The sequence below is a fragment of the Aquila chrysaetos genome, chromosome W (assembly GCF_900496995.4).
Source record: "Aquila chrysaetos chrysaetos chromosome W, bAquChr1.4, whole genome shotgun sequence".
Taxonomy (NCBI): domain Eukaryota; kingdom Metazoa; phylum Chordata; class Aves; order Accipitriformes; family Accipitridae; genus Aquila; species Aquila chrysaetos.
The window spans coordinates 6,547,665-6,574,145 of record NC_054457.1 but is presented as its reverse complement, the minus strand read 5'-3'; the positions used below and the strand labels follow the sequence as shown (position 1 = coordinate 6,574,145).

The 26,481-nt window shown below is 44.5% G+C and overlaps 1 protein-coding gene across 1 annotated transcript in view; it reads left to right on the top strand.

Moving 5' to 3' along the window:
* The first annotated feature begins 6,109 nt into the window (after positions 1–6,109).
* Positions 6,110–26,481, top strand: part of LOC121232761 (PI-PLC X domain-containing protein 3-like) — a 169,566-nt gene continuing 149,194 nt past the window's right edge. The window contains exon 1 of the mRNA XM_041121174.1: positions 6,110–6,263. Within this exon, the coding sequence (XP_040977108.1) occupies positions 6,161–6,263 (103 nt within the window). The 5' untranslated portion in view covers positions 6,110–6,160. The remainder of the gene's footprint in view (positions 6,264–26,481) is intronic.

The window sequence follows — 26,481 nt, the reverse complement described above, 5'->3', positions numbered from 1 at the left end:
TCGAGGTTCCAGTTTTTTTCTTTTCTCTCCTCCGTCTCCCCCCTATCCCACCGGAGGGGGCGGGAGGAGTGAGCGAGCGGCTGCGTGGTCCTTTGTTACCGGCTGGGCTGAAACCACGACAATCTGTCATACCAGTCTTTCTGGGCAGGAGGGAGGGTGCAAAGTCCGCTCAGTCGGCAGAGCAGGATGGGGCTTCAGTGCGGCATGGCGAGCAGGTGACATTGGATGCAGCAGGAGGATGGTGTGTAATATTGGATTGTTACGTACTGAAGGCAGTTCTGGTTCCATCACTACTGTGCTTTGCTCAGTTTTATCACAGTTCTTTCTTGCTTGATCTAAGTGATTCTTACTGTAATACCATTGATATAGCATGTAACAGCTATAGTAATGATAACATACAGTGGCAGGGTTGTGGCGATGAAAAAGGCACTTGGGATGACAACGAAATGGTTCTGAAGCAATGGCAAAAAGACCTCTTTATTGTCTCTTACAGCATACTTATATATTACTAAAACAGGAGCGCATATCTGGCTCGGCTGGGATGTTTGCCAGCCCTCAGAACAGTTAAAGATAAAAACATTCCATACACATACTCGTGATTCTCTTCAGCCACATCTTTCCAGGCGTACACCAGGCCATCCTCCGACCTGACCTAGTAAAACTAGTTCTTCAAAGGCTTGGCAAACATGCAGCACAATAAATTCTAATTTTCACTCTTGAAAACAAATGCCAGGTGTTCCAAGCTGCTCCCACACAGGGTTATTCTTGTGGTTTAACCCCAGCCAGCAACTAAGCACCACGCAGCCACTCACTCAGTCCCCGTGTCCCCCCCCCCCCCCCCAGTGGGATGGGGGAGAAAATTGGGAAAAGAAGTAAAACTCATGGGTTGAGATAAGAACGGTTTAATAGAACAGAAAAGAAGAAACTAATAAAATGACAACAGCAATAATAAAAGGGTTGGAATGTACAAATGATGCGCAGTGCAATTGCTTACCACCCGCCAATCGACACCCAGCTAGTCCCCGAGCGGCAATTCCCTGCCCCCACTCCCCAGTTCCTAAACTAGATGTGACATCCCATGGTATGGAATACCCTGTTGGCCACTTTGGCTCAGCTGCCCTGGCTGTATCCTGTGCCAACTTCTTGTGCCCCTCCAGCTTTCTCGCTGGCTGGGCATGAGAAGTTGAAAAATCCTTGACTTTAGCCTAAACACTACTTAGCAACAACTGAAAACATCAGTGTTATCAACATTCTTTGCATACTGAAGTCAAAACATAGCACTGTACCAGCTACTAGGAAGACAATTAACTCTATCCCAGCTGAAACCAGGACAGTTATATACCAAGTAACATCATACAATTTAATTCATTGGCTATTCTCACCTAAAATCAAATCCCCTTGAGGCACACATCGGACTTCCCCATCTTTTCGCATCACCCACCAAGTGTACCCAGGCCCTTGAGCAAAAGCAATCCCATGAATGGGTTTACCTTTGCCTGAGGAAGGAGTAACCCAGACTGTCTTCCCTAACATATTTTTTATTTGCACTACAGGGGCTTTATCCCCTTCTACAGTACGTAAAAATTCTGACTGGGCAGGGCCACCCCATATGGCAGATCCTCTGGTGTTGACTAACCAGGTGGCTTTTGCTAAATGTGTATCCCAATGTTTGAAAGTTCCACCCCCCATTGCTCTCAGTGTAGTCTTTAACAGCCCATTGTATCGCTCAATTTTCCCAGAGGCTGGTGCATGATAGGGGATGTGATACACCCACTCAATGCCATGCTCTTTGGCCCAGGTGTCTATGAGGATGTTTCGGAAATGAGTCCCATTCTCTGACTCAATTCTTTCTGGGGTGTCGTGTCGCCACAAGACCTGCTTTTCAAGGCCCAGGATAGTGTTCCGGGGAGTGGCATGGGACACAGAACATGTTTCCAGCCATCCAGTGGTTGCTTCCACCATTGTAAGCACATAGCGCTTGCCTTGGCGAGTTCGTGGGAGTGTGATATAGTCAATCTGCCAGGCCTCCCCATATTTATATTTCAGCCATCACCCTCCATACGATAGGGGTTTCAGCCGCTTGGCTTGCTTAATTGCAGCACGTGCTTCACATTCATGGATAACCTGTGCAATAGTATCCATAGTCAAGTCTACCCCTTGATCGTGAGCCCATCTATATGTTGCATCTCTTCCCTGATGGCCTGAGGTGTCATGGGCCCACCGAGCCATAAATAGCTCACCCTTATGTTGCCAGTCCAGGTCCACCTGAGACACTTCAATCTTGGCGGCCTGATCTGCCTGCTGGTTGTTTTGATGTTCTTCAGTGGCCCAACTCTTGGGTACGTGAGCATCTACATGACGTACTTTTACAACCAGATTCTCTATCCGAACAGCAACATCTTGCCACAGTGCGGCAGCCCAGATGAGTTTACCTCTGCGCTGCCAGTTGCTCTGCTTCCATTGCTGTAACCACCCCCACAGGGCATTTGCCACCATCCATGAGTCAGTATAGAGATAGAGCACTGGCCACCTTTCACTTTCAGCAATATCTAAAGCCAGCTGGATGGCTTTCACTTCTGCAAACTGACTCGATTCACCTTCTCCTTTCAGCAGATTCTGCGACTAGTCGTGTAAGACTCCATACAGCAGCCTTCCACCTCCGATGTTTTCCCACAATGCGACAGGATCCATCCGTGAACAGGGCATATTGCCTCTCATTTTCTGGCAGTTTATTATAGAGTGGGGCCACTTCAGCACGCGTCACTTCCTCCTCTGGCGACATTCCAAAATCTTTGCCTTCTGGCCAGTCCGTGATCACTTCCAAAATTCCTGGGCGACTGGGGTTTCCTATACAAGCTCATTGTGTGATCACTGTGACCCACTTACTCCAGGTGGAATCAGTTGCATGATGTGTAGAGGAGACCCTCCCTTTGAACATCCAGCCCAGCACCGGCAGTCGGGGTGCTAAGAGGAGCTGTGTTTCAGTACCAACCACTTCTGAGGCGGCTCAAACTCCTTCATATGCTGCCAATATCTCTTTTTCAGTTGGAGTCTAGCGAGCCTTGGATCCTTGATATCCTCGACTCCAAAACCCCAGGGGTCGACCTCGGGTCTCCCCAGGTGCTTTCTGCCAGAGGCTCCAGGTAGGGCCATTCTCTCCGGCTGCAGTATAGAGCACATTTTTAACACCTTGTCCTGCCCGGACTGGCCCAAGGGCTACTGCATGAACAATCTCCCACTTAATTTGTTCAAAGGCTTGTCGTTGTTCAGGGCCCCATTTAAAATCGTTCTTCCGGGTAGGTTGGTAGAGAGGACTTACAATTTGACTGTAATTTGGAATATGCATTCTCCAAAAACCCACAACACCTAAGAAGGCCTGTGTTTCCTTTTTATTAATTGGTGAAGACATAGCTGCTATTTTGTTGATCACATCCATTGGGATCAGATGACGTCCATCTTGCCATTTTATTCCTAAAAACTGGATCTTCCGTGCAGGTCCCTTACTTTCTTTTATGGCAAAACCGGCTTTCAGAAGGATTTGGATTATTTTCTTCTCTTTCTCAAGAACTTCTGCTGTGTCACCCCATATGATGATGTCATCAATGTATTGCAGGTGTTCCAGAGCTTCACCTTTTTCCAGTGCAGTCTGGATTAGTCCATGGCAAATGGTGGGGCTATGTTGCTGTGTTTCCACCCCTGGGGCAATCAATTCCAGTTGTACTGGATGCCCCTCCAAGTGAAAGCAAACTGTGGCTGGCACTCTGCTGCCAGAGGGATTGAGAAAAACGCATTAGCAATGTTAATTGTGGCGTACCACTTGGTTGCCTTTGACTCTAGTTCGTATTGAAGTTCTAGCACATCTGGAACAGCAGCACTCAGCGGTGGCGTAACTTCATTCAGGCCACGATAGTCAACTGTTAGTCTCCACTCCCCATTAGACTTTCGCACAGGCCATATGGGACTATTAAAGGGTGAGCGAGTTTTGCTGATCACTCCTTGGCTCTCCAGTTGGCGAATGAACTTGTGGATGGGAATCAGGGAGTCTCGGTTGGTGCGATATTGCCGCCGGTGGACCGTCGTGGTAGCAATTGGCACTAGTTGTTCTTCAACCCTCAGCAACCCCACAGTCAATGTGTCCTCTGAGAGACTGGGCAAGGTGGACAGCTGTTTAATTCCCTCCGTCTCCAAGGTAGCTATACCAAAAGCCCATCAATACCCCTTTTGTAGTTGTTTTTCCTCACAACTCACATACCTGTGCATCTAGGACTGAGGTAGGTTTTCCATCCCATTTCCTCATGTCCTTTCCGTGGTCACATAGGTAAAACCACAGGGCACCTCGTGGTGTGTACCTTCTATATTCTCTCTCTTGGGCAGAGGAACTCTCACTCCTAATAGCTGAGACATTGGTCCTTACAAGTGGGGAGTAGGACGTATTCTCTTTGAATTGCTGGAAATCCTGGGACAGCTTCTCCACAGCCGAAATGCAAGCTTGTAGGGAGGAGGAGAGATATTCTTCGTATTGACGGAGTTGGCGAGCCACTTCATCCACTGTTGGTGCCTCTTCGTCTTTCCAGGTCATTATTGCCAGTGAGTTGTCATAGGACGATGGTGCGCTCCATACAAACTTCTGCCACATGGGTCGTGTGCATGGGACATCGTCTGGATCTTTGGGTAATTGTGGGTTGTCCGGGTCATAATAAATCATCTCTAGCATGGCTAATTCCCTCAGATATTGGATACCTCTCTCCTTGGTGGTCCACTTGCCTGATTGACATATAACATCTTCCTTAAAGGGGTACCTTTCCTTCACGCTTGATAGGAGTCGCCTCCAGAGGCTGAGGGCTTCTGTCCCTTTTCCAATTGCCTTGTCAATGCCACCTTCTCTGGCAAGCGATCCCAGCTGCTTGGCTTCCCTACCTTCTAATTCCAGGCTACTAGCCTGTCATGGTTTAACCCAGGCAGCAACTAAGCACCACGCAGCTGCTCACTCACTCTCTCCCCACCCAGTCGATGGGGGAGAAAATCGGGAAGAGAAGTAAAACTCGTGGGTTGCGATAAGAACAGTTTAATAGAACAGAAAAGAAGAAATTAATAATGATAATGATAACACTAATAAAATGACAACAGTAATAATAAAAGGATTGGAATGTACAAGTGATGCACAATGCAATTGCTCACCACCTGCTGATTGATGCCCAGTTAGTCCCTGAGCGGCAATCCCTCTGCCCCCACTCCCCCCAGTTTATATACTAGACATGATGCCACATGGTATGGAATACCCCTTTGGCCGCTTTGGGTCAGCTACCCTGGCTGTGCCCCATCCCAACTTCTTGTGCCCCTCCAGCTTTCTTGCTGGCTGGGCATGAGAAGCTGAAAAAATCCTTGACTTTAGACTAAACACTACTTAGCAACAACTGAAAACATCAGTGTTATCAACATTCTTCCCATACCTAACTCGAAAACATAGCACTATATCAGCTACTAGAAAGAAAATTAAGTCTATCACAGCTGAAACCAGGCAGACAAGCCAGCCACAGGAATCAGCTGTTAGGGGTGTCTTAGCTGTGCCCAGGTCTCAGTGGAGAAGGTATTTAACCAACTAATCGCCAAGGTCAGGGACGTTATTGCAAAGTCACAGGGCTATGCAGAGGAACAAAAGCCAGCCAATGCCCCTAAACGCCATCCCAGGAGCAGATGCGTTAATGGCTCCAGCTTTGTGGCAGTGGCCGAGCTCTCGGGTGGGCTGCCTGCACCTGACTGGCGGGATGGCAATGCGGCTGAGCCGGCCGGCTGGAGAGGTGCATGTTGGCACTTGAGAGGGGTTGATGCAGATGTGGCTTCTGCCCAGGGCCCTGGGCCTTGACCTTGCTCCTTCCTCCCAAAGCCCGTCTGTTGTTTAGGGCAGGTTCGCCCTCCCAAACACGTTGATGCCGTCCAGCCCCACCAGCGTACCGCTGAGAGGGGACAGGGCGGCACCGGTAGCAGCCCTGAGAGGTCTCAGGACCCTAGCCCCGCACCACAGGGAAGCGGCTGGGGGACAGCGCCCGGGCTCGGCTCGCCAGGGCTCTGGGAGGCGGGGCGTGCGCGCCCTCCCGCAGGGCGGGGCCGGGCGAGCTGGAGCTGAGCGGCGGCGGGAGGGCGGCAGGGATACGGTGGTGGCATGGCTTCGTCGCAAGGGAAGAACGAGTTGTGGTTCGCCGACTGGATGGCAGCTCTGCCCAGCAGCATCCACCGCACCCCGCTCACCAACCTGGCCATCCCAGGTAGGGCGCCCATGCCCGTCCCCACTCCCTGCTGCGGGGCCGACTCTCGCCCCTGCTCTTCCTGGCTGCGCCGGGACCGCTCCTCCCGTGGGCTAGGATGCGCCAGGGGAGAGGAAAGCGAAGTGTTTAACGGGGTTTACTTTCTTCATGCCGCTCGTCCCCGGCCAGACCGCTGAGGAGGCAGCGCGCCCCGGGCTGTGCTGCTGTGGCTCTCCTCTTGAAATATTTTATCGTGTTCCCGTGTGCTGCCTCAAATATGAGCGAGCGGGGCAGATGCATAGAGAGGTGCCTGCAGGACGCGGTTCTTGCAGCCCCAAACCGTAACGAACTTGGAGGCGATGGTTGGCAGAGTGCACAGGCTGGATCTGTTATCTGTGTGGAAAAATAACATGTTCCTATACCGCTTTACTGGCATAATAATACATTTACTGGACCTCATGTACGAGCAAAATACCACGTTCCTCATAAACTTGTGTCACGAGGTCAGGTCTGAAAATCTGAGCTCAGGGTGAAACCGGGGAAGGATGCAGAGCTGCCAGCTGTCGTGAGGGTAGATAGACTGCACCAGTGTGCAACTTCATTTCTTGTTGCCTTCAGAAAACATTTGATCTCAATGCTAATTTAAGTAAGGTGAGAACTGGCAGGTCACGGTGCTCTGACTGTGAACTCTTTCTTTCCCCCACTGCATTTTTTTTTCAGTAAGATATTAATTATAACTGTAGACTTAGGGAAAATACATCAGAATCCAAAACATTAATTGTTTTGGATGATCCATGGATTGAGGGAGCACCTCATTTTGCAAGACTTCTTTACCAGCATCCTGTCCCCTCTGAGATATCTAACAGGAATGAGGTTTCAGAGATGCTGAGGCTGTAATGTCTCTTAAGCTCTTTATGAGAAATATTCACTTCTTACAAGTTTTGTGTAGCAGCTGCTCGTGTTACAGCAATTTTTATATCATTAGGTAAAGATTTTTTTTTAAGTCAATGTAATTGCAACAGCTATTTGCTAGAATGTGTCTTCTATAATTTTGTTTAAACATAGGTGTGGCCTTTTAAAATCATGCATCTCTTTCTTAGTCTCTTACAGTTTACAAAAGCTATGTCTAGTATTTTACTTGATACCCTATTTTTTGCTATTGGTTGAATATATCCTGTATAAAATCATGTCCCTCCAAGGCATAGGAATCCAGCATCCGTAACTGTTATGTCAAATCATGTTGGAGCTGTAAAAAGCTTTTGGTGTTAATAACTTTTCATTAACCCACAAACTGTGGAATGTTCTTACAGAATATTGGCTATGATGAGAAATGAGTCTCTTTGCAATTCATTGGGCCTTTACAGGTTAAATGTATTGTTTTAGAGACTTTTTCTTGGTTTTGAGGAGATCACTTTGGAAACTTTGGAAGTTTCTTCCCATATGACCACAGCTGAACATTAATGCTATATGTGAATAATAGCTATTAATACTATCCAAGTAGTTAATGTAAGGAATATGTAGAATCTGAAGCCTCATTTGTCAAATCTTCATAATTTTAACTTGTGAATTTTTAACTGGTTTGGAAACTAACATTTAGTTACTAATGTATTCATAGAATTACTGTTATATCTTGTAAATAGCATTTTCTTTACATTTAGTAAGAAAAAGAAAAGAAAAAAAGAAAAGAAGTTAACAGTAAACTTTTTTTTTTTTCCCCAGCAGGATTTAAACTTCACTTGCAGCAGTAGGAATACTGATTTTTGAACTTAATTCAGCAGGATAGAATTCCATTCCAGAACCTGAGTAACAGTCCAATGCTAATGTTGAAGAAAACAAACTACTAGCTTGAAAATATTAGAATGAATTTTACAAATTAATGTATCATCACTTATCCAATACAGAGGATGTTCCAGTATATTAGGGAAAAAATGTTGTTGTTTTATTAGAAATCATCAGTACATTTCTCATTGTTTAGAAGGAGTGCTTGGAACTGAGATGATACACTGTGTTGTCTTTGCACAGACATGCATGTAATATTTTAGCTGTTGCAGAGAGAGAAGCAAAAAACAGTGTTCTGTCATGATCGTATTTAAACAATACTGTTGAAGGTAGTGTTCATATTATGTTTAAAAAAATGATAGAGCACATCTTTTTTTTATCATTTGTTAAGCTTATGCAGGCACAAATTTATACTATTTATCAGCACTTGTGCTTCCATAGTCAGTGCCAGATTCGTTTACTCATTTCATTCTCTGCAGTTCAAGCCAGGTATTTTTGGTTTCTGAAGACCAGGAATCCAGTAGATGAGGCAGAGGTCTCTAATATAACTTCTGCCAGCTTTGTCAATCAGAAACTTTTCCATTTGGATTTCTTCCAAATACGAGGATCATTCCTTATACCATGATGTTTTCTTCTTTTATCGTGCTGTCTGTCTATGTTCTCTTGCACTGCAAATGGCAGATTTTCCTCATGTGAAGGATACCAGTGGCAAATAATAGTATATGCTATTTGGAAACAAAATAATCTCTTAGCTTCCAGAAAATACCACGCACATTTAATCTTCTATTGCTATGACAATTAGAACAATGAAAGGATATATGCTTAAGATTTCAGCCCAAGATGTATGTCTCCTAGTGTTTGTAAACTGCCTCTTATGTTAAAAGATCTGCCTGGCTAAAGTCACAACAGTCTGGCTTAGAAAAAGGTGGAGGATTGTGGATTTTTTTTGTTGTTGTTGTTTGGGGGGGTGTCTTATGGTAGTTGGTAAAGTGTAGTTTTGTTGAATGCCCATGCCTCTCTGACCAGGATAAGAAATAGTTTTTTGTAGATAATGTACATTTATAGAACTGAAATCTTTGTGCCCCCAAATTGAGGATAGAAGGTGAGGTATAGAGAGTCTATATATTCTGCTCTATTAATGCCGTCGTCTTAATCTGGGTTGAGGACATGAGCAATGCAGTAAAATAGATGTCAGTAGGCAGCATTTCCTTATGAATTGACCCACTTACTGATCAATTAACTTTATCTTATTGACAATCTGTAAATATGTATCTAGTTTTCTATCAGTCTGAGTTTTTATACAAATAATGTTGCCTTTTCCCCAAGCCTCTGAGAAGTCTTTAAGAATAATTTACAATGAAAGAAAGTATTTTCCTCCCCAAGTAACTAATCCCTCCACCAAAATTGGTGCTAGCCTAAGATCTGCCATATGAGCAATCCTGATGTGTGCTAGGGACATGTCTGTCATTCATATAGTGTAGCTAAAATCTTCTGAATTAATTTGAGACCCAAAATATCCCGAGTGCATAATTTTGAGAGTTGGGATTCTTCAGGCTTTTGTTTCATATGAGGGATTTATACTTTCTTTGAGCAGATGAAACCTTTGGCCTCAGCGTGTGCTCTTGTCATCTGAGGATTCGCTGTGAGCAATACAATTCTCAGTGAAAATTATTTTCACAGTGATACCAGCTTGGCAGCTGTGTTTGCTTAATGTAGTTCCTTATGAGGAATGCACAGGACCTGACTGGCTTCTTTTGTTTCTCAGATGGGATTTTTTTTTCTATTTTGACCTGTAAAGTTCTTTGTCCATCGGCCAGAAAGCAATTACTAGACACAGCAGAGCTAAATTTGGCTCATTTTAAATAAGAAGCTGCGGGCAGGTGGAATTTTTTTACGCTACCCATCTTTTTCAAGTCTTAGAGCCTCTTTCTACTTGTATTTCCCACTCTTCCACCATCATCATGCTTTGAAAAGAAAGAGCACGACCTCATAGAGAATTAGCTTACAAAAAGGGAGGATGTGTGTCAGTGTCAAAGATGTATTAAGAGATGGAAGATGGTATGGGGAGACTTGGGAAAAGCATGCATGTTATCGTAGCTAGAATATTTTAGCCATTTTGTGAATGACAGCACTGCTGAAGTAACATAACAGCTTTGTTTCAAATGATATTTTAAATTCTTGTCTTTCATTGTAATGCCTTGCAAATGTTCAAGTCATTACTTCTTGGGTGGAGACTTCTCATTCTCAGCCCCACCAGAAACTTCTTTCATCTTAAAAATGGCTAAAAATACTTCCTTGTCGGTTACATAGATACACAACATTTTCACTGTTTAAATGTTATTAGGGAGCTCTTTAATTTTGAGCTTGAATAGCTGATAAATTGGATGTTCTTAGAGTGAAAGAGTGATTGTCTTTGGGAAGCACTTGGGACCTGTTTCATCCTTATCTGTCCACTAGCGGTCAACAGAGTACCTCCGCTTTGCTTGCCAGGGTCCGATTCTGTACAAAATTAGCTCTGCTTAGAACCATAAACTGATAATGCAGGTAAACTTATAAGCTTATAATGCAGGTTGCCCACTTAGCTTTTGGCATGCACGTAAATATCTGGAAGAACTGTCTTTCTCCAGTGCACCCTGTACTCTTTCAGTGGTGTTCTGTTGTGGACACATATTTAGCTAACGGTCGCAAGAGCATTCCAGACGCCTTTAGAAGGCCTTGAACAGAATAAACAAGAAGACAAAAAAAAGAAAGATACCAATTAGAAGAACACAGGTGCGCATTCCACGATAAAGAGAACTTGGCACAAACAACCTCAATTCGGCAGTTTATCTTGACCAATTAGACTGAGACAAGTCTCGTATGTTTTAGTTAGTATAACCAATTATGTTTTATGTTTATGCACATGTGCAGTGTTGATATAACCAATCATTAGGTGTAACTAAGCGCATGGACAGCACATGCTAACCAATCAACAGATGGCTTACGCATGAGCAGGAACTAGAAATAATATATAAACCAAGCTATTTGTACAATAAAGGGGCTTCACTTGATCACATTGGTCTGTGTGTGATGTCCTGAACCTCCGCAGTGTTCTACCTGAAATAAGTACTTTATGCTTTATTTTCTGTTCAACAAAATGAATGAAGATCTTCATAACTGACTCTCCTAACTTTTTTTTTTGATAGCTGTCATCTTCCTCGGTGATGAGCTTCTTTTTATGTTGCTTTTATCCATAAAACAGTTTCTCACTGGCCCTGCACATGCTAATGTGTCAGTTCCAACCCTTTCAGAAATATTTCTGATACAGTTTCCTGTGGCATTCACCATTAATTTCCCCTGCCATTACATGTTTCTAGCATGCACAGAATGAAGCTGTTTGGTTCCTCATACTGCCATAAAAATCAAACAGTTCAAGCCCTTCAGTTACTTGCCCATCTGCTACAAGAAGTAATTTGAAACCGCTTTTGCTTGGCTTCCCAACAGGAGCTATTTATTTAATCTAGTAATCTCTGTCCACTCTGTCTCCTGTGGCTTAGTTCCAGCAGAGCTGGCTTCTCTGACCTCCCTTGTCACACCATGGCAGGTGTGACAGAGGAAATGGCTTTATTGCCATCTGGAACTATTTCTTTTTCCACCTCATTGAATTTCTGTTTCACTTCATCTCTTAGCCAAAAACTTCTTTACTGTTCTGTGTATCCAAACTGCCCTTACCTTCTGACAATTTTTAACTCTGCATGTGTTTCATGTTTGGTAACTTTCTACAGTTCTTACTATAGTGCAACTTGTACTGTGTATTTCACACAAAATGATACTTGCTTTGAAGATGCTCAGACACACTCAACTGTGCAAGTAATTAAAAATGTAGGTGTAAAGTAGACAAAGTTATGAAAACTATAACTTTAAATAGAGGGCTTAGCCCTCATAGGGGGTTTATTGTATTTAAAAGAAGAAATGCAATCTCTTCTACTACTCTGCATAGAGATATTAATTAAAATTTTAGCTACTTAATTAGATATTGGTTATATATCTTTAATACATACTTTTCAGATTTAGCAAATAGATTTGTGTTTAACAGTTCTGCTCTTCAAAGAGCAGCCAGTTCCAGGGAGAATAACCTCCATGCCCATCTTGTCCTTTCTTCAAAGTAGGTACAAATTATAGGTGCTTAATTTTTGAACAGATCTGCTTGTGCAATCCTTACAGTAAAGCCCATGGGACACTGCAAATAATATAATTTGGAAGAAAGGTGGTTCAAAATCTGAAAGTTTGTATTTTAATCTAAACTTTTGCAAAGTTGAATGTTTTTTTATTTGACCTACTGTAGCATACCTTGGTTTCATCTTAACTTTTCCATTATTTTGAACAGCTGTATAGTATCAACTAGTAACTGTACAGAAATACTGAAATGCTGGGGTAAATCAGTGTAAACAAATGCAATGAAACGCTTCTTTTCCCTTCTCAAGTAGCTTGCCAGAAATGGGAATTGCTAGTGCTTTCCTCTGGGGTATTTCAGTGATGAATAGTTTGTGCATTTATTTTCATGTATATATGCTTCTGATTGATAGAAAACTGTACTGGTGCTGTGTATGTTTGCACAGCTAGACCACTTGAGGTCATATTTCACGTTTTCATAGTAAGGGTTCAGTTTCCTTATTGGATATAGATAGGTAGCAAAGAAATAGTTTGTGGTTGGATAATCTGGAGTTCTGAAATAATTTAATTTTTTTCTACCAGTGGTTACATGGTAGAACAGCTAAACAACAAAAATATAAATAGCACTTTATAATACCAATAGTAACCCCTCCCTAAATTGTCATCTGTCCAGAATGCATGAGGAAAAGCCGAGGATCTTTCTTTCCTTGTAGATTAGTGCCTGGTAGATAATGGAGCCTAAATGCTGAAAGGTGCTGAGTGCTGCCAGCTCCCCTGGATGCTGAGGGTCCTCAGTCTTTCATCAACTCGGGTCCAACTATCTGAAGAGAATCTTCACTGTGTGATGTTCCTACATTAGCAAAATGTCATAGCCACTTAAAAGTTGTTTTTCTCAAAGTGAAATGGAATATGTTGTTCCTTTCCTTTAGAAGTACAGATTTTGCCTTTTTCTATCTAGTTTAAAGCCATCTCACAGTTTTCACCATGATCTAATTTAAAACAAGTCACTGGAACACTTTTCAGATGCTTTGCCACCTTTTAAAACATCTCTGTTCATATTAAATGAAGGTTAATCTTTGCTTCATCTAATCTCTTATCTGTTTAGCTCGCATACTTCATGCTTAAATGCTTCACCTTAGTGTTTCAACTATGAAATAAAATATTCCAGAATAGCTAGAAAAAGAGAAAGGGAGGGGAAAAAAATGCATTTCCTTAGCTGTGGTTCCAGGCTTAGCTCCTGTGGTGGGTTGACCCTGGCTGGATGCCAGGTGCCCACCAAAGCCGCTCTATAACTCCCCTCCTCAGCTGGACAGGGAGAGAAAATATAACAAAAGGCTCGTCAGTCAAACTAAGGGCAGGGAGAGATCACTTGCCAATTACCATCATGGGCAAAAAAGACTCAACTCGGGGAAATTAGTTTAATTTATTGCCAATCAAATCAGAGTAGGGTAATGGGAAATAAAACCAAATCTTAAAACACCTTCCCCCACCCCTCCCTTCTTCCCAGGCACAACTTCACTCCTGCCTTCTCTACTTCCTCCCCCCCCGAGCGGCGCAGGGGGATGGGGAATGGGGGTTGCAGTGAGTACATCATGCGTTGTCTCTGCCGCTCCTTCCTCCTCAGGGGGAGGACTCATCACACTCTTCCCCTGCTGCAGCGTGGGGTCCCTCCCATGGGAGACAGTCCTCCATGAACTTCTCCAACGTGGGTCCTTCCCACGGGCTGCAGTTCTTCACAAACTGCTCCAGCATGGGTCCTTTCCACGGCGTGCAGTCCTTGAGGAGCACACTGCTCCAGCGTGGGTCCCCCACGGGGTCACAAGTCCTGCCAGGAACCTGCTCCAGCGCGGGCTTCCCACAGGGTCACAGCCTCCTTCAGGCACCCACCTGCTCTGGCGTGGGGTCCTCCATGGGCTGCAGGTGATATCTGCTCCACCGTGGACCTCCATGGGGTGCAGGGGGACAGCCTGCCTCACCCACCATGGTCTTCCCCACAGGCTGCAGGGGAATCTCTGCTCCGGCGCCTGGAGCACCTCCTCCCCCTCCTTCACTGACCTTGGTGTCTGCAGGGTTGTTTCTCTTACATGTTCTCACTCCTCTCTTCTGGCTGCTGCTGTGTGTTTTGGGTTGGGTTTGGGTTTGGTTTTTTTCCCCTTCTTAAATATGTTATCCCAGAGGTGCTACCACTGTCGCTGATTGGCTTGGCCTTGGTCAGCAGTGGGTCCGTCTTGGAGCTGGCTGGCATTGGCTCTATCGGACATAGTGGAAGCTTCTAGCAGCTTCTCTCAGAAGCCACCTGTCATGGTTTAACCCCAGCCAGCAACTAAGCACCATGCAGCCGCTCACTCACTTCCCCCCACCCAGTGGGATGGGGGAGAAAATCGGGAAGAGAAGTAAAACTCGTGGGTTGAGATAAGAACGGTTTAATAGAACAGAAAAGAAGAAACTAATAATGATAATGATAACACTAATAAAATGACAACAGTAATAATAAAAGGATTGGAATGTACAAATGATGCGCAGTGCAATTGCTCACCACCCACCGATCGACGCCCAGTTAGTCCCCGAGCAGCGATCCCTCCGCCCCCACTCCCCCCAGTTTATATACTAGATGTGACATCACATGGTATGGAATACCCCTTTGGCCACTGTGGGTCAGCTGCCCTGGCTGTGTCCTGTGCCAACTTCTTGTGCCCCTCCAGCTTTCTCGCTGGCTGGGCATGAGAAGCTGAAAAAATCCTTGACTTGAGACTAAACACTACTTAGCAACAACTGAAAACATCAGTGTTATCAACATTCTTCTCATACTGAACCCAAAACATAGCACTGTACCATCTACTAGGAAGACAATTAACTCTATCCCAGCTGAAACCAGGACACCACCCCTGTAGCTCCCCTGCTACGAAAACCTTGCCACACAAACCCAGCACAGCTTTCCTCTGTATGTGACACAGGATGTTTCAAATGATTGGGATGCATGACACGTACTGCTGCTATGAAGGCAAAAACCTATCCAGGAAGTTTATTGGGTTATAATTTTTGATTGTGATTTAAAAAAGCTAAGATAAAGGGCACTGAAGTAACCTGACTTTTAAATAAATTCTATAGCTTTTTTTTTAGAAAACGAAACCCATTGAGATGAATAGTATGCTTTCTGCTTTACATTGTTGTCATACTACCATCCACAATGCGTTAATGGCTTGGCAGAAGATTGATTTAAAAATCTTATTAAACATTTGGCATGTATTTATATTTTGGCAGCCATGCAACCTGGTTCTATAACTACAAAAGATTACTAAACTGGGACTTAAGTGAGAGTAGGCAAAATGTTTAATATTCAAGTTACATGTAGTGCAATATAATCAAACTGTTGGCTTACAGTCTCAAAATGTTTGTTTGTTGTTTTTGCTAAATCCTTTTGTTAAAACTTTGTATTCTTCAAAAATACGAGCTTCAAACTAGTCTGGATGTTCACACCAAAGCCAAATTATATGTTTGTACATCTTCTGAACCAGCATGTGACTGGAATTGTTTTCTGATGTTTCATTCGGGCACCTGCTACTAAAGGACAGAAGAGAAATGGAGAAGGTTTAGTCATTTTTATTATCTGTGAGACTGCTGTATAATCTTAAGAAAGCTGTTAGAAGTCTCTGCTGTGTTTTCTTCATCTGTAGACTGGGGCTGGTAATCTCAGGAAGACCACTGATACTGAGTCTGGCCTTGCTTTTAGGAGGAGAGCTTGGTTAGGAAGCACGCTCCATGGGTTGTGGAACATTTCACTGACCCCTAGACAGTGCTTTGGGAGAAAGGCTGTTTGTTTTACACTGCAAAGCTCACATAAGCTTTTGGTGGAGTGCAGCGCTCTGGTCATGTAAATGCCACTCAGCACTTGCTCTGTCAGCAGAGGGGGATTTGTTTGAGTAGGTTCTGGTTCTACTTGCTAGTGCAGGAATCCCAACATGTTTGTTATTTTAGGATTACTCTTATTTCTTTCTGCTGAAGCCCTTAAATTTTGCAAGACTGTTAGTTCCAACAGTGTAGATCATGTTCACAAATACTGTCTCAGAAGCCATGCAAGCCGGTGAGGTCGTGTTCCTTATATCTCACGTGCACAGATGCCTGTTCCCATCATGTGATCCAAAAAAGTGAGTCTTTTGCATTGGTTCCCTCAGACTTGAAGTGTCTGCTTTGACATCTCAAAATTGGCTTATCTATGTATGACAGATCAGGAGATCACTTTGAAGCTACTGCAGAAGGCATCTGCCTCCAGCTTTTTCCATTGCTGGAAAGCAATGAGGACTGCATTGGAGGTCTGTATTGCACTGCAGTTGAAGTGAATCATTAGTTAGTTAGCTTCATCCAGCCCCAGCTCATCCCAGCTGGTTTTGAACAGAAATTCCTGTTATCTTCAGCCACAAAAAGAGGGAAGGTGTGGACTGAAAGTTCTCCTGGAGGCAAAGATCTAACTTGGACACTGAATAGCAGATGCTGTGGATTTGTCTGCATTCATCTCTATCCTCACTGCACTAAAAGTGCTTTTTGGGAGTTGCATTGTTTCCACAGGTGTGTGCTGGAATTAGCTGTGCTTGCTGCTTGTGTGTAATGGGCCTCCTCCTGCCACAGGAGTCAGCAGTGTATTTTTTTTTTTTTTTTTTTCAACAAACTACATGTTTAAATTCAGGACTATTTAGGTCATTTAAGTATGTGACTCCAGATCTGAAATTTTCTGTTTCAGGCAATGTTTGTGACTTGTTGGGTTTTTTTTTTAATGCTTCAACTTTCCCCCCAGTTGGTATAGTTCTCTCACCATCTCTAGGGTTGAATTAGAGGCTTTTCCAATGGCACAGAGATGCTCAGTTTTGATGAACTTTAATCTTCAAAGCATTGCTCAGTTGAAGTTCTGGCTTACCCTACTTCCAATGCAAAATTGATAGCCTTTACACTTTCCAGTAGGAGAGTTTGTCTCAAAAGAGTCCTGTCTGGGATGGAAACAGGGAGCATGTGTATTTTGACCTTCTAGTCATGCTTTGAGGCTTATCTAGTAGTGCAGGCTCTTGGTGTGAGAGGGAGCTGGACTTGTGCTGTTAGCCAAGTGTTATTTAGCGCATGTGCCTAGTGAGTGTTTTGAGAAACATTTTATAAGTTGAGAACAATAAATAAGGATAAATCAAGCCAGCTTCAGTAATTTTTGGATGTAGCTGTCTTACAGAGGAAACAAGCCAAGGGACACTGTAAAGGACACAAACAGTGTGTGTACAGATGGATTCTGTTGTTTCTAGTGTGCAAGAAGCAGAATTCCCTTTAGAAATCACAGTGTTGGAATATGGAGAAAACTGGGATTTCTAAGGTCAGTTTTAATGAACCAGCTGTCAATGATGGCTGGAAATGATCTGAGTATGAACTGATAAAACCAGACACTGACTTGTTTGAGAGCTTGGGTTGGTATGGTACTGGTACTAAGGAGAAATGGTTTGCTTTTGTGCCATTATGTATTTGATCCTGTTGTTACTGATTTGTCACTGATTTGTTATTAGTTAGAATTAATCACATTTAGTTTTAATATTTTAGCAAAATCGTATGTATGATGTATTTTATACACCGACTAGTGTCTGCTGCGAAATCCCCTGTATAGCCCCGTACCAATGCCAGAGAAATTGGCTAAAATCATCTAGTAGGAACATTTAGAACTTAGATAACAAGATAAAGAAATACCTGACAACGGGGTGGTGTAAGAGTTGTCAGTACGTTACCTGACAACGGCCTGTTTGAAACACAGCGGCCGATCCCTAAGGATAGAATGTGCAGTACAAAGCTCCTGGAAGGTACCTGGCTAGAGCCGTTAGAGATAACCGCATAGCTACTGTCAAAAAGGATGGATTGCACCTGTTGCCATAACATCGATGAAGAAATTATGAACTCTAGACGAACTTTGCTTCATTATAATACCAAAACACACCTCCTGGTCAAAAGCTACCCGCCTCCAAGACTTACCACGCCTCAGAGAGACCTTCACTGTGCCTGCGTAAAAGATATTCACATATGCTAATGATTTCCCAAAAATCTAATGAATATGTATAACTTTTCTTGGAAATCTAATGAATATGTATCAATAGGTCTTAATATAAGGTATATTGTTTTGGAGACAGGTGTGCGTGGTTCTTGAGAGTACTCGCCCACGCACCCGGCCGTCAATAAAGAAGTGTCTGCTTATCTACACTAAATTGGTGTTGATAAGTTCTTCATTCTGAGCTTTTCGGTAACAGTTTTTGGCGACCCAGATGGGACCTCGCTGAGAGAGACCGGAGGAGTCGGGGACCGATCGGTTCCTGCCGGCACCGAGGATTTCTCGGGGATACCCATCGATCCCCGATCCATAAGGCTCTTTGCGACGTCCCCTGGATTTTGGTAAGACACTTCTTTTAAATATTAAGGATAGTGGGTTAGAGTCCCACCGGTATTGTTTGGGGTTAGAGTCCCCCCGAGTGGGTTAGAGTCCCACCGGTATTGTTTGGGGTTAGAGTCCCCCCGAGTGGGTTAGAGTCCCACCGGTATCGTCTGCCTGTCAGACGCGGCGAAAGCTGCGCAAGGTTGGACAAAAGGATCCTGAAGGAAGTAGAAGCCTAGGCGTCTGCCCGTAAGACATAAGCGAAAGCTATTGCTGGGTTGGACAATTTGGGAGTGGGAAGGAGTCCCACAACTTTTGAGGATTCTGGGTTAGAGTCCCAGCTTCAAAAGCATTTTGGAAAATTTGGGTTTGAGTCCCAAATTCTATTAAAAAAAAAAAAAAATAAAACCAAAAAGAAATAAAGAAAAAAAAAAGGGGGAAAAAAAAAAAGTGAGATATATTGTGTACTTGTGTATTGGTTTTGTTGGCAAGGTTTTGGTAGCGGGGGGGGTTACAGGGGTAGCTTCTGTAAGAAGCTGCTAGAAGCTTCCCCTGTGTTCAAGAGAAAGCCAATACCAGCTCTGAGACGGACCCGCCGCCGGCCAAGGCCGAGCCAATCAGCGATAGTGGTAACACCTCTGTGATAACATTTTTAAGAAGGAAAAAAAAGTTGGGATAGGCAGATTCGGCAGCCGGAGAGAGGAGTGAGAACATGTAAGAGAAACAACTCTGCGGACACCAAGGTCAGTGAAGAAGGAGGGGGAGGAGATGCTCCAGGCGCCGGAGCAGAGATTCCCCTGCAGCCCGTGGTGAAGACCATGGTGAGGCAGGCTGTCCCCCTGCAGTCCATGGAGGTCCACGGTGGAGCAGATATCCACCTGTAGCCCGTGGAGGACCCCACGCCGGAGCAGGTGGGTTTCCCGAAGGAGGCTGTGACCCTGTGGGAACCCTGCGCTGGAGCAGGTTCCTGGCAGGACCTGCGGATCTGTGGAGAGAGGAGCCCACGGAGCAGGTTTTCTGGCAGGACTTGTGACCCCGTGGGGGACCCACGCTGGAGCAGTGTGCTCCTGAAGGACTGCACGCCGTGGAAAGGACCCATGCTGGAGCAGTTTGTGAAGAACTGCAGCCCGTGGGAAGGGCCCACGTTGGAGAAGTTCGTGGAGGACTGTCTCCCATGGGTGGGACCCCACGCTGGAGCAGGGAAGAGTGTGATGAGTCCTCCCCCTGAGGAGGGTGAAGCGGCAGAAAACAACGTGTGATGAACTGACCATAAACCCCATCCCCGTCCCCCTGTGCTGCTGGGGGGGGGTTGGTAGAGAAGCCGGGAGTGAAGTTGTGCCCGGGAAGAAGGGAGGGGTGGAGGGAAGGTGTTCTGAGATTCGGTTTTATTTCTCATTACCCTACTCTGGTTGATTTGTAATAAAGTGAGTTAATTTCCCCAAGTTGAGTCTGTTTTGCCCGTGACGGTAAGTGATGAGTGATATCTCTCCTGTCCTTATCTCGACCCACAAGCTCTTTGTTATATTTTCTCTCCCCTGTCCAGCTGAGGAGGGGGAGTGATAGAACGGCTTTGGTGGGCACCTGGCATCCAGCCAGGGTCAACCCATCACAACTTGGAAGTATCGTGAGTGTTGTAAGTGTAGGATGTGCAATTGAGCATGAAGTGAGTCTTGGCAACGATTCTAGTGTCTCTTATTGAGGTTGGAAGTTATAAAGTGTGAATATATTTGCTGGTTAATAATTTTGCCAGGGGATATTGGTTATGACTCTTGCTTAGGGAAGTCGGCTTTGTCTGTGCCCTGGGCAAGTAGGTGGACTCCATTACCTGGCAACAATTGTTATTTGTATTTATTTAATATTTAGTGTTTGATATACGTATTTGGTATTTGAAACTTTGTATTTGATACTCGGCATTTGATATTTGGTATTTAACATCTGATAATTGATTATTGATTTTCTATATTTGGTATATATTTAATAGATATTTGGTATTGGGTATAAACATAATGGCATTTGCCAAATTATTTAAGAGTAAGAGTACGGGAAATTTGTCCATTGATGGAAAGATACCGAAAACATCTCCGTTGGGATGTTTGTTGGCACACTGGGGTGAATTGCATGATGATTTACGTAAAAATCAAATGATTGAATATTGTAATCATTGGTGGCCTCTGTATACATTGGAGGATCAGGAAAGGTGGCCCATGAATGGGACACTGAATTATAATACCATTCTGCAGTTAATGTTGTTTTGTAGAAGAGAAGGGAAATGGAGTGAAGTACCTTATGTGGATTTATTCTTTTACTTAAGGCAGAGACGAGATTGGCAGAATGAGTGCAAGCTAGTTAGTAGAGACAATATGATGATGGCTATAACTTCTGACAATAAGAAAGAGAAGAAATGTTGTCTGGCATGTGATATTGCCCCTAAAGAGGATGAAGGGCCAGAGTTGGATATATCCCCTCCCAGGAGAGGAAGGAATTAGGGGTGAGAGCATAGGGAACAGATGGAAGAAATAGAAAGCAGTGGAATAGAGGATGCAGGGGAAGGACCGTCTGAAGTTGTGATTCATACCCCCATTTCTCGAAGGACCCGACAACAGGCACAAACAATAGCTCCCTTGAGGCAGGGAGTTGGTAACAATGGACCAGTGTATGTAAAAGTGCCCTTTTTGGTTGTGGACTTGATGGCTTGGAAGCAGGCAGCTGGAGTATATAGAGAAGATCTTGAGAAAGTTGGCAGAGTAGTGGATACTATAATTAGAACGCAGAATCCAGACTGGAGTGATTTACAGGTGATCTTGGATAATTTGTTGGATGATACAGAAAAGCAGATGGTACTAAAAACTGGCAAAGCACAGGCAGAAGTGGCAGTATTGAGTGGGACAATAGGTGGAACATTAGAACAGAATTTTCTGTCTGGGGATCCGCAGTGGGATCCAAATAACGTGGAACATAGAGAAAGGCTGAGTCGGTATCAGAAATAGATTTTATATGGAGTTAAACATGCTATCTTTGAATTGGTCTAAATTATATGAGGTGAGGCAAGATAAGAATGAATCTCCCTCAGCGTTTCTGGAAAGATTGAAGGAAGCTGCCAGAAAATATACTGATTTAAGAATAGAAACAGAGGCGGCTCAGATACAGTTGGCTTTGATTTTTATGGGGCAGTCGGCACCAGACATAAGAAAGAAACTTCAGAAGCTGGAGGGAGAGGATTCAAGGAGTTTGAATAAAATGTTGGAGACAACATGGAAAGTATATAATAACAGGGAAAAAGAGGAAAGGAAAATCAGAGAAAATAGATTACTGGCCGTAATGACAGGAACAGCAGACAGAGGACGAGGTAGAGGAAGAGGACGAGGTGACAGTGGACGGAGAGGATTTATGAATTTTAGCAATCAGAATTTTAACACCCCCTTAGGAGTGAATCAGTGTGCTTTGTGTCGGGAGGAAGGACACTGGAGAAAAGATTGTCCTAAAAATGTGCAGTGTTCAGGAGGAAATATTCAGAAGGAGGTAGCCAGAATGATGGTTTTGGATGAATGAAGAGGACCGGAGGGGAACCCAGCTGAGCCTCTGGTTATAATTAAGCTGGGAGAAAAAGAAGTTAAATTCTTAGTGGATACAGGAGCGACATTTTCAGTATTAAATACTTGTAAAGGAAAAATTGGAACAAAAACGGCAAACATAGTAGGAGCAACAGGGAAAGAAGAAAACAGACCATTCCTGCAACCTCTGGATTTGAAATTTGGAAATAAAATAATTACACATGAATTTTTGTATGTACCAGAATGCCCGATACCCTTGTTAGGAAGGGATTTGTTATCTAAATTAAATGTACAAATTGTTTTTGAGGAAGGAGAACTCTTTTTGAAGATACCTGAGTCAAAAACAGGAGAAATTTTAATGATACAAGAAAAAGTGGAGGAGCAGGAAATTCCACCAGAGGTAGATTTTGCAGTGATCCCTACAGTGTGGGAAACAGATATTCCTGGTAAATCAAAATTAACAGCACCTGTAAAAAAAGAGATCTAAAAAAAAAAAAAAAAGATGCAAGAACAGTAAAAATTAAACAATACCCAATTAAACCAGAAGTTAAACAAGAGGTAAAGAAATTGATTGACAAATTTTTGAAGTATAAAATTTTGGAGGAATGTGAATCTGAATATAATACTCCTATTTTACCAGTTAGAAAACCCTCGGAAGAATACAGGTTAGTGCAGGATTTGAGAGCAGTGAATCAAATAACCAAAGATATATATCCTGTGGTTACAAATCCTTATACATTGTTAACAGCGTTGAAGGAGACTCATCAGTGGTTTACAGTGCTTGATTTAAAAGACGCTTTCTTTTGCATACCCTTGGAGAAGGAAAGCAGAAAGTTGTTTGCTTTTGAATGGGAAAATCCACAAACTGGGTGAAAGATGCAGCTGACATGGACAAGACTACCCCAAGGATTTAAAAATAGCCTCTGGTTTGTGAGAGGACTCGCCCGCGCACCCGGCCGTCAATAAAGAAGTGTCTGCTTATCTACACTAAACTGGTGTTGATAAGTTCTTCATCCGAGCTTTTCGGTAACACTGTCACGTCCTCCTGCTCTGCAGGGATCAGAACAAGTCACTGAAAGATTGGCTGGTCTGGTCCATCTTATGATTTCAATTCCTAGCTCTTTGGTAGTGTACTTCCTACACCACAAAATTCTTACAGTTTCCTCTGAGGCTACATCCTTTATAAAAACAGGAGTAATTGACCATCCAGTCAATTCCTTATCCACCGAGTGGTCCATCCGTCAAATACATGTCTCTCCATTTTAGAGACAAGGATGTTGTGCAGGACAGTATCAAGTGCTTTGCACAAGTCCAGGTAAATGACAGCTGTTGCTCTTCCCTTATCCACCAACGCTGTAACCCCGTCGTAGAAGGCCACCATAGTGTTCTCCTCTATCCTTCCAGTTGCAGGGAATGATGAGGAAAGAAGCAGGAAGACCCAGCAGATCAATATCTGGCTCCGAGACTGGTGTCACTGGCAGAATTTTGGGTTTTTTTGATCATGGGTTGGTCTACACGACACCAGGCCTGCTAGCAACAGATGGGGTACACCCGTCTCAAAATGGGAAAAGGATCTTTGCACAGAAGTTAGCAGGGCTCATTGAAAGAGCTTTAAACTAGATTTGAAGGGGGAAAGGTATAAAACCAGGCTCACTAGAGATAAGCCTGGGGGCGGCATGCCAGTGTTTGAGGGACAGTGTGCTGGTGAGGTCCTTCAGTCTGCTCCACGATGTGCTGAGTACACTGGAGCACATTTGAAATGTCCCTGTACTAATGCGCGCAACACCTTAGCCATCTTGGTGGGGGTAGGGGATGGAGATCCACGCGGCAGCAAAGACTCAAGGGTTGTTGACACATTAGAAACCACGGAAGCACCTGAGAACAGTCACATAGGAGTTAGGGCTTCTCCCCAAAAAAAGGTGGCGGGATCAATAGCCCAAATGAAGTGCATCTACGCCAATGTACGCAGCATGGGCAACAAACAGGAGGAGTTGGAAGCCATTGTGCAGCTGGAAAACTATGATATAGTTGCAGTCACGGAAACATGGTGGGATGACACACAACTGGAGTGCTGCAATGGATGGCTATAAGCTCTTCAGAAGGGACAGGCAAGGAAGGAGAGGCGGTGGGGTAGCCCTGTATGTTAGGGAGTGTTTTGACTGTCTAGAGCTTGACGATGGTGATGAAAGGGTCGAGTGTTTATGGGTAAGAATTGGGGGAAAGGCCAACAAGGCAGATATAATGGTGGGAGTCTGTTATAGACCACCCAACCAGGATGAAGAAGCAGATGAAATATTCTATAAGCAACTGGGAGAAGTCTCACGATCGCTAGCCCTTGTTCTCATGGGGGACTTCAACTTACCAGATGTCCGCTGGAAATACAATACAGCAGAGAGGAAACAGTCTAGGAGGTTCCTGGAGTGTGTGGAAGATAACTTCCTGACACAGCTGGTGAGTAAGCCAACTAGGGAAGGTGCCCTGCTGGACCTGTTGTTTGCCAACAGAGGACTTGTGGGTGATGTGATGGTTGGAGGCCATCTTGGGCACAGTGATCATGAAATGATAGAGTTTTCGATTCTTGGAGAAGTAAGGAGGGTGGTTAGCAGAACAGCTACCTTGGACTTCTGGAGGGCAGACTTTGGCCTATTCAGGGGCCTGGTTGACAGAGTCCCTTGGGAGGCAGTCCTGAAGGGCAAAGGAGCCCAGGAAGGCTGGACATTCTTCAAGAAGGAAATCTTAAAGGCACAGGAGCAGGCTGTCCCTATGTGCTGAAAGGCGAGTTGGCAGGGAAGAAGAGCAGCCTGGCTTCCAGTTTTGCTGGAACTCAGAAAAAGAAAAAAAAAAAGAGTTTATGACCTTTGGAAGGAGGGGCAGGCAGCTCAGGAGGACTACAAAGATGTTGTGAGGTTATGCTGGGAGAAAATTAGACAGGCCAAAGCCCAACTAGAACTTAATTTGGCTACTGCGGTAAAAGACAATAAAAAATGTTTCTATAAATACGTTAACAACAAAAGGAGGGCAAAGGAGACTCTCCATCCTTTATTGGATGCAGGGGGAAACATAGTGACAAAGGATGAGGAAAAGGCTGAGGTACTTAATGCCGCCTTTGCCTCAGTCTTTAATAGTAAGACCAATTGTTCTCAGGGTACCCAGCCCCCTGAGCTGGAAGACAAGAGATGGGGAGCAGAATGAAGCCCCCATAATCCAAGGGGAAATGGTTAGCAACCTGCTACACTGCTTAGACACACACAAGTCTATGGGGCCGGATGGGATCCACCCAAGGGTACTGAGGGAGCTGGCAGAAGTGCTCACCAAGCCACTTTTAATCATTTATCACCAGTCCTGGCTAACTGGGGAGGGCCCAGCTGACTGGAGGTTAGCAAATGTGATGCCCATCTACAAGAAGGGCCAGAAGGAGGATCTGGGGAACTACAGGCCTGTCAGTCTGACCTCGGTGCTGGGGAAGGTTATGGAGCAGATCACCTTGAGTGCCATCACATGGCACATACAGCACAACCAGGTGATCAGGCCCAGTCAGCATTGGTTTATGAATGGCAGGTACTGCTTGACTAACCTGATCTCCTTCTATGACAAGATGACCTGCTTAGTGGATGAGGGAAAAAAATGTTGTTTACCTGGACTTTAGTAAAGCCTTTGACACTGTTTCCTACAACATTCTCCTGGAGAAACTGGCTGCTCATGGCTTGGATGGGTGTACTGTTCACTGGGTAAACATCTGGCTGGATGGCCAGGCCCAAAGAGTTGTGGTGAATGGAGTTAAATGCAGTTGGTGGCCAGTCACAAGTTGTGTTCCGCAGGGCTCAGGATTGGGGCCAGTTCTGTTTAATATCTTTATCAATGATCTGGATGAGGGAATCGAGTGCAGCCTCAGGAACTTTGCAGACGACACCAAGTTGGGCGGGAGTGTCGATCTGCTCAAGGATAGGAAGGCTCTACAGAGGGATCTGGACAGGCCGGATCGATGGGCCGAGGCCAATTGTATGAGATTCAGCAAGGCTAAGTGCTGGATCCTGCACTTGGGTCATAACAACCCCATTCAATACTACAGGCTTGGGGAAGAGTGGCTGGAAAACTGCCTGATGGAAAAGGACCTGGGGGTGTTGGTCGACGGCTGCCTGAATATGAGCCGGCAGTGTGCCCAGGTGGCCAAGAAGGCCAATAGCATCCTGGCTTGTATCAGAAATAGTGTGGCCAGCAGGACTAGGGAAGTGATCGTCCCTTTGTACTCGTCACTGGTGAGGCTGCATCTCGAATACTGTGTTCAGTTTTGGGCCAGACATTGAGGTGCTGGAGCGTGTCCAGAGAAGGGCAACGAAGCTGGTGAAGGGCCTAGAGCACAAGTGTTATGAGG